Raw genomic sequence first — 15,451 nt, forward strand, 5'->3', positions numbered from 1 at the left:
AGGTGAAACAGCCAGAACAGAAGGAAACCTCTGGCATCTCATCACTGTTTGGATCCATCGGAGATCTCTTCAAAGTGGAGCCTGTGTCTTCTCAACCAACCCCAAGCACTACAACTCTTCCAAAAACCAATAGCAGAACTGTGACTGAGCCAAGACAAAGAACTGAGAAGTCTGGGGGTCTTCAGAGTGCCAGTATGCCGTGTCTGTCCTCCACCCCTAAGGAAGAGGTGAGAACGGAAGGTATGGACAACCAGGTCTCTCCTAGTCCTGGGGTGCAAAAGGAACAACAAAGCAGAAAAGCTGTGGAGGGGCCTCCTGAGAGTAAAAAAGTGCCTCCTGGGAATGCTTCACAGAAGCCAATGGGTGTAGGTCCCAGAATAAACCAGCTGAGCCAGTCAACCGTGCAGCAAAGCAGCACACCCACAGTTACACCAAAGCAACAAGCAGGAGATCGCTTAGGAGACACAGCCAATCGGACAAAACCGAAGCCAGACCAGACACCTAAAGAGTCAGGTTTCAGTTTGCCATTCAGCTTTTCTGACATCACTGCTCCGAAATCACAGCCAGCCAGTAAGAGCATATTCTCCTTCTTCACTGGGTCGGATGAACCAAAGCCTTCAGCACCTGCTGCTGCTCCTGCTGGCGGGAAGCAACAAGAAACAGAGGGACTGTTTCATCTGCCCTCCTTCTTCTCCAGCGGCCCATCTGCTGAGAAGAGCGTACCTCAAAGAAGCACTAGCTTTAGCTTCTTCAATTTGACATCGTTTTTGGATGAAAAGCCTCAAACTACTCCAGGACAGGAGAATAACACAAAACCAGCTAAACCAGTGAGTTCTAAGCCACCAACTGCTCATAGAGAGGAGAGTAATACAAAACCGGCTAAACCAGTGGACTCTAAGCCACATGTGAAGCAAAGTGTTTCCACTGACTCTGGTGTCAAAAGCAGCAGTTCTACCAGGCAACAAGATGCAGACAATAAAAAAGAAGTTGATGATATTATTGCAGCAGTGACTGGCAAACAAATATCTAATGACCTCAGCATCCCAGAAAGTAAATCAGAAATGCTGGCAGTGGAAAATGTGAAAAATATAGAAAGTATTGCTGCAGTAGCTGAAGAGAGTGACTTAGAAAAGCTTCCACAGACAGATGACACTGCAGTAACCAATTCAGCTGCTTCTGATCCTTGCCTTCAGACTCCCACTGTGCAGGAAGGTTCTCAGACTATTTCCCTAGGGGCAGAAGAAGATGCTTTGCGTAATACAGAAAAAATGGACAGTCTTGAATTTCCCATTGATAAAGAAAAACCTTATTCTTCAAAAGAGCAAACTTCTGAAAAGATGGATAATAGCATGGCCTCAGGTGATAAGATGGATTCCCAGGGTCTAAAAGATTTAAGTAGTACAAGTGACATCAAAAATGAAGCGGTCTCTGAAGAAGTCTGTGTACAGCATGAGTTGCCAGAACATGAAGTACCTGAACAAAATCTTGGTGACAGGTTAAAACAGGCACAAGAGCCAGAGCATGAAGTACCTGAACAAACTCTTGGTGACAGGTTAAAACAGGCACAAGAGCCAGAACATAAAGTACCCGAACAAACTCTTGGTGACAGGTTAAAACAGGCACAAGAGCCACACACTCCTCCTAAAATGCCAGAGGCATCTAATTTTCAAAACAAACCTAAGGAACCTGAGGGTGATAAATCAGTTCTGGATTCTTCAGTTGAAATGTTTTCAAGTTTCATGACAAAAATGAAACCGCCTAAAACATTTTCTGGTTTCTTTTCACAACCTCAAGCTACTGCACCTCCTCCTGCACAGAAGAGAAGCTCTTCTTTCTTTGGTTTCTCCTCCCTCCCAAGTGCCCCAGCACCAGCTTTCACAAATGATCTCTTTGGCATCTTCAAAGGTCCAAAAGAACCTCCAAAAGAGATGCCTCCAAAATCCACCCCTAAACCTCAAAGCACTAGTGTGAAAGATGTCACTGGGTCTGTTCCAGCAAAAGACTCTAAGGAGACAGAAAATACAGATACAGCCAGAGAGTCTAAAAGAGACGTCTCAAGCTCTGTGAAGAAGGATGTATTACCTGTTTCAGCAGAAGAGAACTCCACAAATGAGTCTCCTATGAAAACAGAAGCTGAGTCAAGACAGAACTCGGAAACCTGTAAAGAGGAACCTTTGAGGATCATGCCAGAAACGGGAGTCTGTAGTGAGGAACAAGCCCCTGAGGTTCTGCAGCTCGATAAGGAAGCACAACCCTCTGAGGTGGTAGATACTCAGCCATACCAGTCTGATCTCAGGGATGCAGTTGATACAGTGCAGACTGAGGCCACTGACCAGACTGATGTAGGTACTTCCCAACTAGATACGGGGTCTTCAGATGTAGCAGAGGAACAAGCTGCTCCTGCAGACAAGGCAGCCATTGACGTCCTTCCCTCTGACTCTACTAATGAGCCTGCACTCGAAATGGAAGCCCCAGCTAGTGAGGCAGGCACAAACCTTTCCCGGTTAGACAAGAGTGCTACACTTGAATCAGAGGCTGCTGTTACAGGGGATCAGGCCAATGCTGGTGTAGATCAGCAGGACTTGATCAGTAGCAATGATAGAGAACCCACAGCTCCAGCTGATGAGCCCAGTGTTCATCAGCTTCAGCCAAATGAAGATAAGACAAGTGAAGTAAAACAGCAAACTACCAAAGAGGAGAAACATTTAGCAATTGATGAAGTGCCTGCAGAAGGAATTGCTTCCAAATCTGACTTGAAGAAACAGGATAATGTCCCTCCAGATACAAATAGTAGTAAAAATGTCTTTGAGATACCAAACATACCCAGTTTGCCAAAATTCAGCTTTATGTCATCTTCTGATAGTGGAAAGCCATTTGGGTCGTTCTTCTCTCAGCAGCCACCCTCTGTTAATAAAGCAGGAACAGATCAGGGCCTCATGTCCAGTTTTAAGAAGCTTTCTTCATCTCTGTTTGAAGGAGGTAGTGAAGAAAAGGTGAGTAAGCCAGAGAGTGCCCAAGGAGCAGTATTTGGGAAAAAGCTAGATTTCTCCTTTCCCTGGCAAAAAGACATCAGGGAGACCTCTGCCAAAAAGGAACCAAATGTGCCACCACAGGCTTTGTCAAAACCAGATGACAAGGTGTTAGGAACAGTCAGTTCAGATGAAAACTCAAAGTCTGCAGTTTCAGATCAACTGACAGATGCAAATATAGAAGTAAAGTTGTCTTCAAAGCAGCCTGACACTGTAGACAATGAACTTTCCAAAGAGCCATCTGGTGCAAGCACTGTTGATGATACATCCAGCAAAGAGCTGGGAGAGAAGTTTGGTAAAGAGTCAGAAGATCAGCAGAACGTGATTTCAGGTGAACTGCAGAAAGACGACCAGGCAGAAGAGCATGTGACAGAGAAGCTTGAACTGGGAGAAACTGGGCTTGATTCTGCTCCTGATGGAGCAGTGCTTCATCCTGACACACTGGCTGCAGATCTGCAGAGCGTGGAACAACAGAATGAGAAAAGGCTAGTTACAAATGAGGCATAATAAATGGGTTTTGACCATTTATAATGCAACACTGCAGCAGTAGATGATGGCCTTGGTGCCTGATGTTTGTAGCTCAGTCCCATTCCCTATCTGTTGTCAGTGTTTGTCACAGAGGTTATGGCAAACTGCAGTTGCAGTTATGTACAAGCCCTTAGACCATTTTCTCACCTTTTTCCACTTTTCTTCTGCAAGTGTAATTGAATTTCCTATGTTCTTATACCGTGTGCCACTGAATGAAATGCTTCTAGTGCTGATTTCAGTAGCCTCTCAGAAGTATTTGTGTGTTAATTCTGCTGCATATGATTCACTTTGCTTTCTTGTTTAGTGATAATAATATTGTATTTGCCAAGAAAAAACTAACAGTGGGTAGAAAGTACTGGTAGGAAGGAGCATTTTGTTTTCAAAATGCAAGATAAAGGCTTTTAGAGAGAAATTTAACTTACTGATGATGCATTATAGAAGTACTTCGGTTCATTTCATATTACCGAATATATTAAAACATTATCAGAGATATCAGTGAAGGTATTCTAATGCTCGCTTTTCCTAAAATCTGTGAGAAGGTTATTTCATGCAGTTATGAAAACCACTAGAGGAAGGTATTGGTATTTCATGAGGCTGTATTAAGTCCTCTGCGTTAAGTTACAATCGCCTTCAAAAATCAAAACAGAGACTCACTAAACTTACATATTTCTGTGTAATATAAGGGAAACTTGTTCTTCTGATCACACAGCTGCAACTCTGCACTCATAAACTTCCTATCTGGTTTCAAATTCTCCAAAGACTACAAGAGAGAAATATGAATGCTGCTTTATTCTTGGCCATAGTTTTCCTGACTGCATGAGAAATTTCCATCTGCTGTATTTTGTTTGAGGATTCTAGGAATTCAGTCCTGAAAGTGGTGTCTTGAATCAGAGAGATCACACCCCTGTGGCTCTGTTTTTTTTTATATAAAACGAGTTATTGAGAAAGCTCTATTAGAGAGAGACATGTGGCTTTCATTTGAAAAATTGCTCCACTTTTGTGAAAGGTTTTAAGTTGAGAGTCTTGACAATCTTAATCTTGACTGCAGTGTATTTTATCATAAACTTGCAATATATAAAAATAAAGTTAACTTTAACTGTATTTTTTAATAATAATAATCAGCTTAAATGGTCATGATAAAGACCCTAGCTGCAGCAAAACCACAGAAGACAGAAACACTTTCACTCTGAATTGCTATGATTCCATTAATCTTGTCTGGTTATTAGAATATCTTCACTGGCAGTTTCTTGCTGATGTAAGGTGAAACAGTATTTGGTGCAGGAAAGACCAAGGTATATATATGTATAGACCATATATAAGTATATATATAAAAGTATACATACGCATATACATATATATATATATATATATAAAACATATATGGTCTATATGCTGACAGGCTGTGTATGAAGTATTTCTACTGCCTACCAAAGTTTTGAGGTTCATAAGTCTAGATAATAGTCATAAGAGCATAGTAGTTAAATATGTTTGACTCCATAACACATATGTTTTCAGTAATATTTAGTGTTCTACTCAGTTTGTTGAATGTGCACATTGTTTTGTGTTTTTCCAATCCATTATTTTTTCTGATGGACTTTCTTATTCTCTCATAGTCCTGTTGGCAGTAGTAGATATGGCTCCTCTTGCAATGTCAGCCAGGAAAGCTCTCACCTAAGTGAGCTGGAACATTCCCATGAAAGTGCCCATGGCTCTGAGCAGGATGATGATCACCAGGAAAGGCAGTCGAATCATTCCTACCACAGTTCGGGCAGCTACCAGAAGGATGGTCAGGCTTGGCTCAGAGAGCAAGAGGAACCTCATGGCAAAGGAGAGGAGGAGAAGCTCTGCAAGGCAGAGGAAAAACAGGCAGACCATCCTGCAGCTAAGTTACCTCTGGAACTTGAGAAGCCCAAGGATGTTGAGGCAGAAGTCCAAATGAGGTAGGTGAATTTCAATTAGTTATTATCAATTAGTTCAAAGAGGGTTCTTCTAATTTGCTGTTTCCTGGGGCGAATTGTGTACATTGTCCTTGCAGCCTTCTCTGACAACGAAGTTGATGTTGCTGACCTGTGAAACATCTATTGTGCAGGAACATTTATTTATGTGACATTGGCTAGGTTAAGCTATGTTTGCAGTGTATGTGAAGAGGAACACCAGCTAGTGCCTTGAAGCTCATTTGCTGTATTTCCTGTTTCTGGTTTGATGAATGTACTCTGGCCCAAAAGTAGCTGCTTCCATTGCTCACATGGGATCAGGTTTATGCAACCAAGAAATCCATGTTGTCATGGTTAGAGCTTCACTAGTTCAGTTCTTCTGTAGTAGACTACCACCATTAGTGTTTATGTAGTTGTAGGTTGTAGAATTACAGTATGAATAGACATGTTGATCTGACTCACTGTTGCAGCTTTTCTTGTCCTTGTACAGTATTGAAAACAGACTTCAAAAGTATTTTGGCTAAGTTTAGGGGAGTAGTGTACTGGGTTTTGTACAGGTTTTAGAGGAATTTCAAATTCCACTGCTTAAATTTGGGAGTGACATTTTTCCTTGAGGTAATCAAGTCATTGCAGACCCTAGTGTGGATAAGATTATACTTTAATAAGTATGAGGGATTGCTTTTATCTGGTTCAGTTAGATCCATGGAAAGATGTCTGCCTGTCTCTGCCCTTTGGAGGGTACAGCTGGTGTCACTGTGCTTGTATGGTAGAATTAACCACAAGAGTTCATGTGTAGGCAAGCCTTACGCTAAAGATGAAAAAAGGAAAACAAGACTAGAGAAAGTGTTAAACTGTTTTTAAACTCTGACTCACTTTCCTCTTCTCCTTACAGAGCAGCAGGAGTCTTGTCCCAGAATGGCTGGCCTATATTTGTTCACAGGGAAGGTTATTCACATAGGCTGTTTCAAGCTAATTTAAGCATCTAACTTGGATGCTCCTACATCACTGGCGCCCTTTCTCTCCACTCTCTGGCAATGCTCTCCTGTCTCCATGGAGTATGCATGGAACTGAGCTCTGAACATTGGTCCTCAGAGTTGCACCTGAGCTAGATGTGTGGCATGGATATGTGATGCTTTCAGCTGTGGGGTTGTTTAGTATTGTCAACAGCGTGGAGTGGGTGCTTTGCAGGCAGGAAAAGATGTTTGTTTTGGCGATTTACACCTCAGCAACATACAAAAGCAGGAATGCAACCAAAAGCCCAAGGTACCACGAGGTTAGGGAGTGCAACATGTGCTGTGGGGCGCTGAAGTGGAGCTTGCTGACAGATGCACATTCCCTCTTGAAAAGCTGTGGGAAAGGGTGGAGTGACAAAGGTTCAATGAACAAGCGGAAAACAAGGCTGAGCCCTGTTGCTAGTGTTTCCACTGAAGAGGGGCTGTAAATTTGTAGCAGTAGGGGTGAGTAGGAAAGGGCAGTGGTTAGAAGGAACTTGCAACAGGCACCATCTGCCTCTTTGTGTGTGTAATTATGATACCAGTGTGTTGCACTGGCTTGGTCATGTGCCTTGGACAGCTTTTGTTATGTTCTCTCAGACATCATCTTGCTCCTGGGTCTGGATTATATACAGCTTATATCTTTCAGCTCATCAATTTCCAAGACAATTCCTGTGTATAAGGAAACCTTTAGCCTCTCACTTCCCGGAGCGTGTGCAGGGGTGTGTTGACTGGAGCCTGTTGGTTCCTTCAGCTTCCAGAGCTGAAGCTGTTATTACACCATGTAGTTGAGTCTTTAATGCTACAGGTGAGTGTTTTTCATATAGTGATTTTCTGTTTCTTGCTTTTAAGCTACCATGGTGACAACGAGCCACCACCATTTCCTCCAGCAAGAGCCCACTGGATTAGAGCAATTAGCAAAGTTCGACTGCAGCTTCAAGAGGTAGGATGGAGTATTGCTTTGCTTGTTCCCGAGCTACTGCGATTTCATTTCTTCTTCGTTGTAAGATACCTCTTGCAGTTTTGATGTTTTGCAGTCAAAAATTTAATGAAACGTATAGGACTGCAGCGTGTTGTGATGATCTTAGAGCTGTCTAATTCAACCAAACATATTTAACATCGTCGTATGGAACTAGAGATGAAAATCAGAAAATATGCAGAAGCAGAGAAATTAGCTCTGGGTCTGTAAATAATAATTTGAAATGATAATGTCTGGGGCTAAATGGTTTGTATCAAACTGCTTAAAAATGAAGACTTTTTCTCAAGGCAGCTTGAGGATAGCTTTTTAGCTTAGTAGGAGTAATCTGTATTATTTTTCATGTGAAAATGTTCCTTGGGAAACTTTACATCAAATATTTTTATATATACTAATTGAAAGTGGGTGTATAATAAGTCTTGGTATTTCCATCTCGTGGAACTAAGATTTAAAAATAAATAGTCTTGATTTGGGAAGTCAAAAGGAAAAGGTTGTGACATTTTCTATAACAGAATAAACACTCTTGTTTTAGAAAACAGTGCTTATGAACCAAAAAGTTGGGTTTTTAAAAAAAAAGTCTTATGCTTTCATCCATCTCTATGCCCACAGAAAGATAACATATGGTGCTCATGTTCTGTAGATGATAAACTTTTGCCTATTACCCTAAGTGCTGAGTTAATATATTTCATCTAGAAATTCTACTTTCTTCTAGAGATGCCTTATTTTGTTTTTATAAGAAATTATTTTACAGTATCTGTCACTATCAGGACTTTTCTTTCTCTTCTGGATTTGTTGCAAATTTTCAAGAAAGCAGTAGTTGTTGTTGTTTTGCATCTGGGGAGGCAAAATAGTTTTTCCTTAGGCTTATCTGGATTGTAAATGCTTTTCCATCTAACAATTGCTTCACTTCTTAGCAGAAAGGATTTGGATCACAACTGTCAGAATGACATGCAAAGTGAAATTTAAGCACCATTAGTATCTTAAGAAGAAGGATTTTGCTGTGATTTTGCAGACTATGCAAGCAAAACAATTTAGTTCTGTACCTTATGGAAAACAGGTGCACAGCCATACTAGAAGGAACAAGAGGTTCAATAACACCTCTCCCTGTTACTGAAACAGTAGTTTAGTTATGATAGCAAAATGTCATTATTTGCTTTGCCTTGACCACCACTGAAAGCTATTCATCCAGAATTCCCTTAGAACAAAAAATCCGGGAAATGGAGTTTTCCAGGAGCCTGCTCCAGGGCTTAGCTGCCTTTACTGTCCAAAGACTTTTCCTAACTTCTGCTCTAGGTCTCTCCTGTGCCATATAAATCCATTTCTCATGATTAGGACAAGGAATACTGGAATAGTAGAGGGCTGCTGCAAAAGCAAGACAAAACCACACTCACTGTGCTCATGTTCACTAGATGACCCTTTTTCTTTAGCCTTTTCTTGCCAGGATTTTTAGGCACTCTTTTAATCAGCCTGTCTTTTTTTTCTTCTCCCTCTTACTCCTTTCTTTGGTTTTCCTGAAACACGGTGTCCAAATTACGCTGAATGCGTAAACCCAGCTGAGAGCCTGTTCAGGTGCACTACAGAGCAACAAAGACTTTGCTCTCCTGTCTGTGATCCTGATACCCCAAGATATCAGCTGTCCTACTGTGATGGTGCTTTTTTTGTCACAGGCTATCACTGATGCATAGTTACCCTTTTATGCTTTCCAAAGCTGAGGTTCCTTCTGAAAAAGGGCTTTGTCAGTTGTTCCCTAGCCTATATTTACGTTGGATTACAGCTGAATATGGCTATGCATTTCTTCTTAATAGAATTGGGTTTTTTTTCATTTCTTAAGCACTTTGCTGTCTATCTCTTCCTCTTCTTTTACGTGAACAAATCATTCAAGTTGTATGAGGCAAAACTGTGTGGTACTCAAGCTGCCAGGCTGTGTACTACCAGAGTTGCCTGAGGGACCTTGCTTGATACATTCTTTGAGCTTGGCTGCCATGAGTATAATTTTTTTTCCCAGTGTGTTTGCATCTCTTTTAACAGCTTCATCCAGATCTCAGGATACAAAATTTCTACTATTCTTTCTCTACCTCTTAGACTAATTTACCTTGTCATAGAAGGAAGTTAAGTGCATTTGACACAGTTCTACTCTTGATGAAACTGTGCTCACAGTTATTTCTCTCCTTTTTGTGTTCTAGAAGATTTGCAAATAATTTGATTATTTGTTCTGCAGGAAATTGGTGTGTCTGTGTATGTCAAGTTACTGCTTTCAGAATTTTCCAAATTCTCCTCTTACTATTTTTAATCACTACTTTATTTTTTTTTTACAAGCGTAAATACTTGCTTTGCCTGTTTGAAATCTTTGAGTTCTTAGTGCTTACTGATTGTCAGTGTTGCAACCTAGAACCTGGGGATGAAGATTTATCAGGGCCAGCTGACTCAACAAGCAGATAAGGCAGTTCTTTCTTTCAGTTTGTTTTCCTTTACTGCAGCCTGTTTATTATAACTTTCTAAACTTCTTTCCTTTAAAAAACCCCAACAAACCACTACTAATTTTGTCAGCTGCCTGACTGCACTTGCCTCTCTCAGTGAAGACCTGAAGCAATTAAGGCTTCAAATGTTCCAGCCTCGGTAATGCCACCCGATGATAGCTTTGTCTTCCTGTGAGTTCCATCCATCCTTTATTTGTCATATTGTGTGTTCACTGCTAAGTGTTTAATTTTATGCTTTAGCCTTTTGATTTATTTCCTGTGCAATCTTTTTTGTCCTTAAAAACTTCCTCAAGAAGAGAGTTCAAGCCCTCCTAGGAGAGGAACAGGTTTCTCAGTAAGTCCTTTCCCTCCTCTTCACTGGGACAGCTTGTGATTTCTCTCTGTTAATGCTGTTTCTTTATTTGTTAACAGCTTCCTGAACTCCCTGGTCCTTAAAGCCTTTTTCTCAGTAATACAAATACAGGCTTACAGATAAGGATCAGGATTGCTTCGATGATGATAGTTTAACCAGGAAACTCTGTTGGTATCTGTTGGTAAAAGATTACATTTGTCTGGTCACCCTATTAACATCTTTCCATTTTCTGTCATTACTTAGAAGCTTTCAAGAGGACTATCCTTTTTTGTTCCAGCGTGTTAGAACAGGTAGTTATGTCCTTAATGTTCAAAGTGATGCCTCCAGAACATTTCTGTGTTCCTCTTACTCAATGTGCCATATCATTTCATGACTACACATGGAGCTCCAGCTCACAGATCTGAATGGCTGCGTTCTTCTCACATAGACTACTGAAGTGGTTCTTATGACTTTTAATTGTTAATGATCTGGCTGAAATTTGAAAGAAAACAAAAAAAAAAAAAGAAGACACACCAAGAAGTTTCCATATGTGATGTGATTATAAATCCCCTGAGCAATTCAGCCTCCTACCTGGAAAGAGATTAATATTCATGTGAATAATGTACATGCATCCTACATCCTGACCATGAGTCAGAGAAATGTAGTATTTTAATTAAGACTTGACAGTTATAAAATGGTACAGAAATTTGTAACTGTGCATGTTAAAAAAACTTTGTTGTAGCCTGCATGTTTTGTTCCTCACTTCTGCTGTTTTTCTTGTTCTCTTTCTCTGTGAAGAGGAAACTTAATTATGCCAGAATCAACTAGGGTTTTCAACTCCGCAAGGGATGACTCAGTATTCCTCACCTTCACACTTAGAACTTTGTCTACAAAGAGGGATTAATTGATAGCTCGTCTGCTGCAGTCCCTCAGGGGGAGCTTCTTTTCCAGGAGAAGAACAAACACGTAGCTATTGCATCTTCAACTTACAGCCCTCTGTAGCTGAAATAGCCTCCAGCTAGGGACATGGCTGTGTGACTTTTAAAATTATACAAATTTGAATCTGACTTTTGTATAACAGAAGAATTGGCAGACTGGAGAAGAACAAAAATTCAGTCAAATCATCAAATTGCTTCTCTTACCAATTCTTTCAAGTATATTTAAATATTAGAAGAGGGTGTGGGGTCTTGGATTTTCTCCACTTATACTGAATTCGTTTACAGGGGAAAAGATCTTATGCATAATTTTTCTCTTTTATGTCAGCAGATTAAATACATCAATTGACTTGTATTCATTTCTAAACCAAAGTAATTGGAGCATTTTTCTTCATTTTTTTTCATAAATACCATTTTATACCATTTTTGATATAATAGTTGTCTTTCCCTGTTAAATGTCAATAATCTATTCTTTTTGATTGATACATAACTAGATCACGTTCTGAGATGGCAGATGTAGTTTGTGACTGTTTTTCTGGAATATGATGATCACCTGCAGTCAGGGGAACTCAATGGCTGTTCTTCTTTACTCTTATAGGTACTCAGTCATGTCCTCAGTCTGATTTTCCCATACCCCATAGCTTCACAATCAGCACTTCTGATCAAGCACCTGCAAGTATTTAAGAACCATCAGGGTCTCACTTTTAAAAGCCCGGGTTCAGAGAGGGTGATTGTATTGGTGATTTTGGAGTGTGAAGCCCTGTTTTGATCTGGACAAAGCAAGTTGTTGGTGCAAAGCACCACCGTTCCCTTCTTAAGTAGCAGTGGGGTGACCTGAAGAGTCCTTTCTGGACTTCCACTACTAGTGAAAAGACCAGCAGGGTACTAACTGGTGCCAGGTTTGATTGCAAGCTTGACTGTAAGTTATCTGCCTGTCCCCATGTGAATGAGCTCAGCGTGTGAATCCAGGCCCTCTGCTCTGTACTGTTGCATGTACTACCACGTACTGTTCACCATCCCAGATGGCTAGTGGAGGACAGGCTGCTTTAAGCCAGTCACCAAAAGACTAGAAACTGTCCCTTTTCACCTCTCATGGACTTTGCAGTCCATGCAATAGTTTACTTTCGGCATTTTATTTCCCTTAAGCTTTGTTGCCTAGGTGTTTTTTATCAGTCCCGTGAAGATGAGTAAGCTCTGCATTTTCAAAACCTCCCACACAGTGGCAAAGAAGCAAACTGAAGCACTGTGACTCTAACATTAGAGTTACTAGAAACTTCTCTCCATACAGAACAACCTACATCTCCAGTTAAATGTCTTCATTCTTATCTACCTGATGATGTATGAAGGAGCATTGCTGGGCAAATGTGCTAGGGATCAGTGGTGGGGGGGATCTGTAGCATACCCTTGTGGTCATGAATTCTCTGTTCCTGCGCTTGAGCAGGCATCATGTTGGTAAGGCACGATCCAAGGGTCACTGCCAGCTGTACTGCACTGTCTGGTGTTAGGTGGCTGTGCTCACAATAGCAGCCAAATGTTTTCTGTATACCTTACCTATAACGTGCATGTGCAGCTTTCAGATCTCTTAGGGATTGCACAACAATAATTATTTAGAAAGCATTTCAGTACAAAAGTAGAGGGGACTGTCTCACGGTGCCATGGTCTTGGTTCTCTGTGTTGACCTGAGTTTGCAGTGTGGCAAGTCTTGTGAGACTCCCCAAAGCGTTCTGTGGCTTTCCCAAGGCAGCTTTTTGTGTTGGGTGATTCTCTGGTGCTTGAACAACCTGTGCCTGTTGTTGCCTCTCTGTGAGGGAAGGTTCAACTGACATGCTGTACTCAGAGAAGGACAAACTGCTCTCTTCTCCAAGAGTCTTAAATAAGATACCTGCGTATTCTCATCTGTTGGGAATAAAATGCATCTTTATTCATCTTTTCTGAGATTCCTTGAGACCTACTTTAACCTGCTTTACAATGAGTGTTAACAGTTATGTTACAGCAGAGATAATTATTTGTATGGACACACAAGAAAATAGTGTTGTGCCTTCATTAGCTGCTGTTGTGATTTTTGAGTAGCTTTTTGATAACCTTATCTCCGGTGGAAAAAATCAGCAGGCTTTCCCTTTTCAGAGTACTTAAAAATTAAGAGAAAGGCTCTCTTGTGGAGCAGTGTGCTGGTGAGAAATGCTTTTTATAATATCACAGCAGGTAGGAGCCTGTTCAGTTGCTTATAGGATTTTCTACAACCTTCTCTGGACATACCAGTATGCTGACTCTCAACTTCAATTCATCTTTATCAAAAGCCAGTTTTGGTGTTGATGATTTGTATTCCCTGACACACAGGACATCTCTCCCCTCCAGTGACAACAAAGTTCCTTCATATCTTCCTGTTGCTGGTTAGAAAAACCCCAAACTCAAGGGAGTTTTCGTTCTCTGTTTGGTATCATAAACTCTACACATCTGTAAGTCAAGATTCTTCTGAAACCTTTGAGCGGGAATCCAAGTGTAATTTAATTTTCTTCAAAAGTTTATTCCATTGATTTCCTTAAAAAGAAAGGGAACGTGTTTGTGCAACATCTGGGGTATAGTTTATGAACACAGAGTGTTCTACAATCAGGTGCATCTCTGTGTTTTGTGCTAGCACTGCATGTTATGTTCGAGTAATCCAGTTTGGCTGAACTCTGCTTCTCTTCTCTGACCTGTAAGGTCATAATGCTAGTACTGGGGTGGTTGTGAATAGACTGCCATTATACCTATTAGCTTTTTTAAGCTAGATATGTTTAGAATAATGGAGGAATAAGACTCTTGTTCTTGATCTAAACTGAGCAATACTGAGATTTTAGCCTGTGTTTCCCACAATTTAGAAAAGTGCATTGACTGCTAAGCTGTAACACTCCTCCAGAGAATGCTTCTTCCTTGCACTCCCTCACCTGTTTGGGCATCTTAGACCAGGAAAGTGTTCTCATTCAAAATCATCATCCTGTAAAGCAGATTTTGATTCTGACAAGTTGGTGTTTTCTGAAGGAAAAGGTATTTTAGTCACCTTCCTTCTTCTCCACGGAAGTGTAACTGCTGACCAGACAGCAAGATGTAGTTGGCAGCAGTGGGTTGGTGATGTGAATAAATGACCTGCATCTTGTACAATTCTTAGATTTCTTATTAGACTATGTGTCCATAGTCTTATTAGACTATGTGCCTTTTTTTTCTCTACCAACATTTTTCTTAGGCAATCTGGTCACAGCAATTTCTGTGGTGGCTTCCTCCAGAAGTGACTTGAGTGTTGGAGGCTGAAAGAACAGTCTTTGTGCACACAGTTCATCCCTTTTAACCAGGATGAACTGCAGTAGGGTCTTCTCCCTTGTGTGATGCTGCCCAGCACGCATTCACATTTGTACTAAGACTCTAACAAAGACCTTCTTGATCAGGTGGTTGTCTTTTCTCAGGACTTGATGCAGTAGTGACTCTTTCAGTAAAAATGGAACCCAGATATGTTTGAAGAGTGGACCAAGTCCTCTAATCAGTGTATATCTGACGCTGTAGAAGAACACTAAAGATGATGGAGCTGAGACAACTGTTGCCACCTTTTGCAAAACTCCCTTCTTTGCATCTTGTTTTGGGGGTATAATGGCAGATAGAATTACAGCAGTGTACTCTGATGGAAGAGGTGGTATCTTATTTGGAATGGGGCACAGAAATCTGTGGTGCCCTGAACTCCTCGACATGACGCTCGTGCATGGTGCTCGTCGGTAAAAATTGAGAGAATTTCGTTTGACAGTGGAGTAAGTCAGTTGCCTCTGCTCAGAATAGGGGTGCAATGGGAGAGGTGGGTGGGGGGACTCCTACCTGCCACATACGCAGCCCTTAAAAATAGTGTTGGCTGTTGGGAGAGCCAGACTTCACACTCTTATTTTTAAGGATCTGTGTGGGAGGAGGGGATATTTCCCAGTGCTGCGTATTACTGAAGCAATCTGTACAAGAAATGCTGCACCAGAGAGATAGCAGTGGGCTTCAGCTTACAAAGCACAAGCGTTGGGGAAAAGATGAGCTAACCAGCACTGACTGAGAGCATCATAAATGAAGCATTAACTATTCATGCAAAGTTAGCAAATGCTCTGAATAACAACAAAACTTCATAGAAAAAGGCAGTAAAAGGGTGTTAGTACATGACAATTTTTTCTTCCAGTGTTGCTTTTCTTGTTTGTTGTTTTCCAAGCTGCATGGTTATACAACTTGTTTAGATGTAGGGCAGGGTTGC

At 41.0% G+C, this 15,451-nt stretch overlaps 1 protein-coding gene across 1 annotated transcript in view; it reads left to right on the forward strand.

Moving 5' to 3' along the window:
- The window catches only part of LOC113988510 (protein unc-13 homolog B-like), a gene marked incomplete at its 3' end in the record, with an annotated part of 121,171 nt that overhangs the window by 72,081 nt on the left and 33,639 nt on the right, over positions 1-15,451 (forward strand). Inside the window, exons 10-11 of the mRNA XM_039384254.1 lie at positions 5,171-5,497; positions 7,336-7,426. Coding sequence (XP_039240188.1) covers positions 5,171-5,497; positions 7,336-7,426 — 418 coding nt within the window. The remainder of the gene's footprint in view (positions 1-5,170; positions 5,498-7,335; positions 7,427-15,451) is intronic.

The sequence above is a fragment of the Pipra filicauda genome, unplaced genomic scaffold, assembly GCF_003945595.2.
Source record: "Pipra filicauda isolate LSUMZ 115617 unplaced genomic scaffold, ASM394559v2 scaffold343_size770392_pilon, whole genome shotgun sequence".
In the NCBI taxonomy this organism is placed as follows: domain Eukaryota; kingdom Metazoa; phylum Chordata; class Aves; order Passeriformes; family Pipridae; genus Pipra; species Pipra filicauda.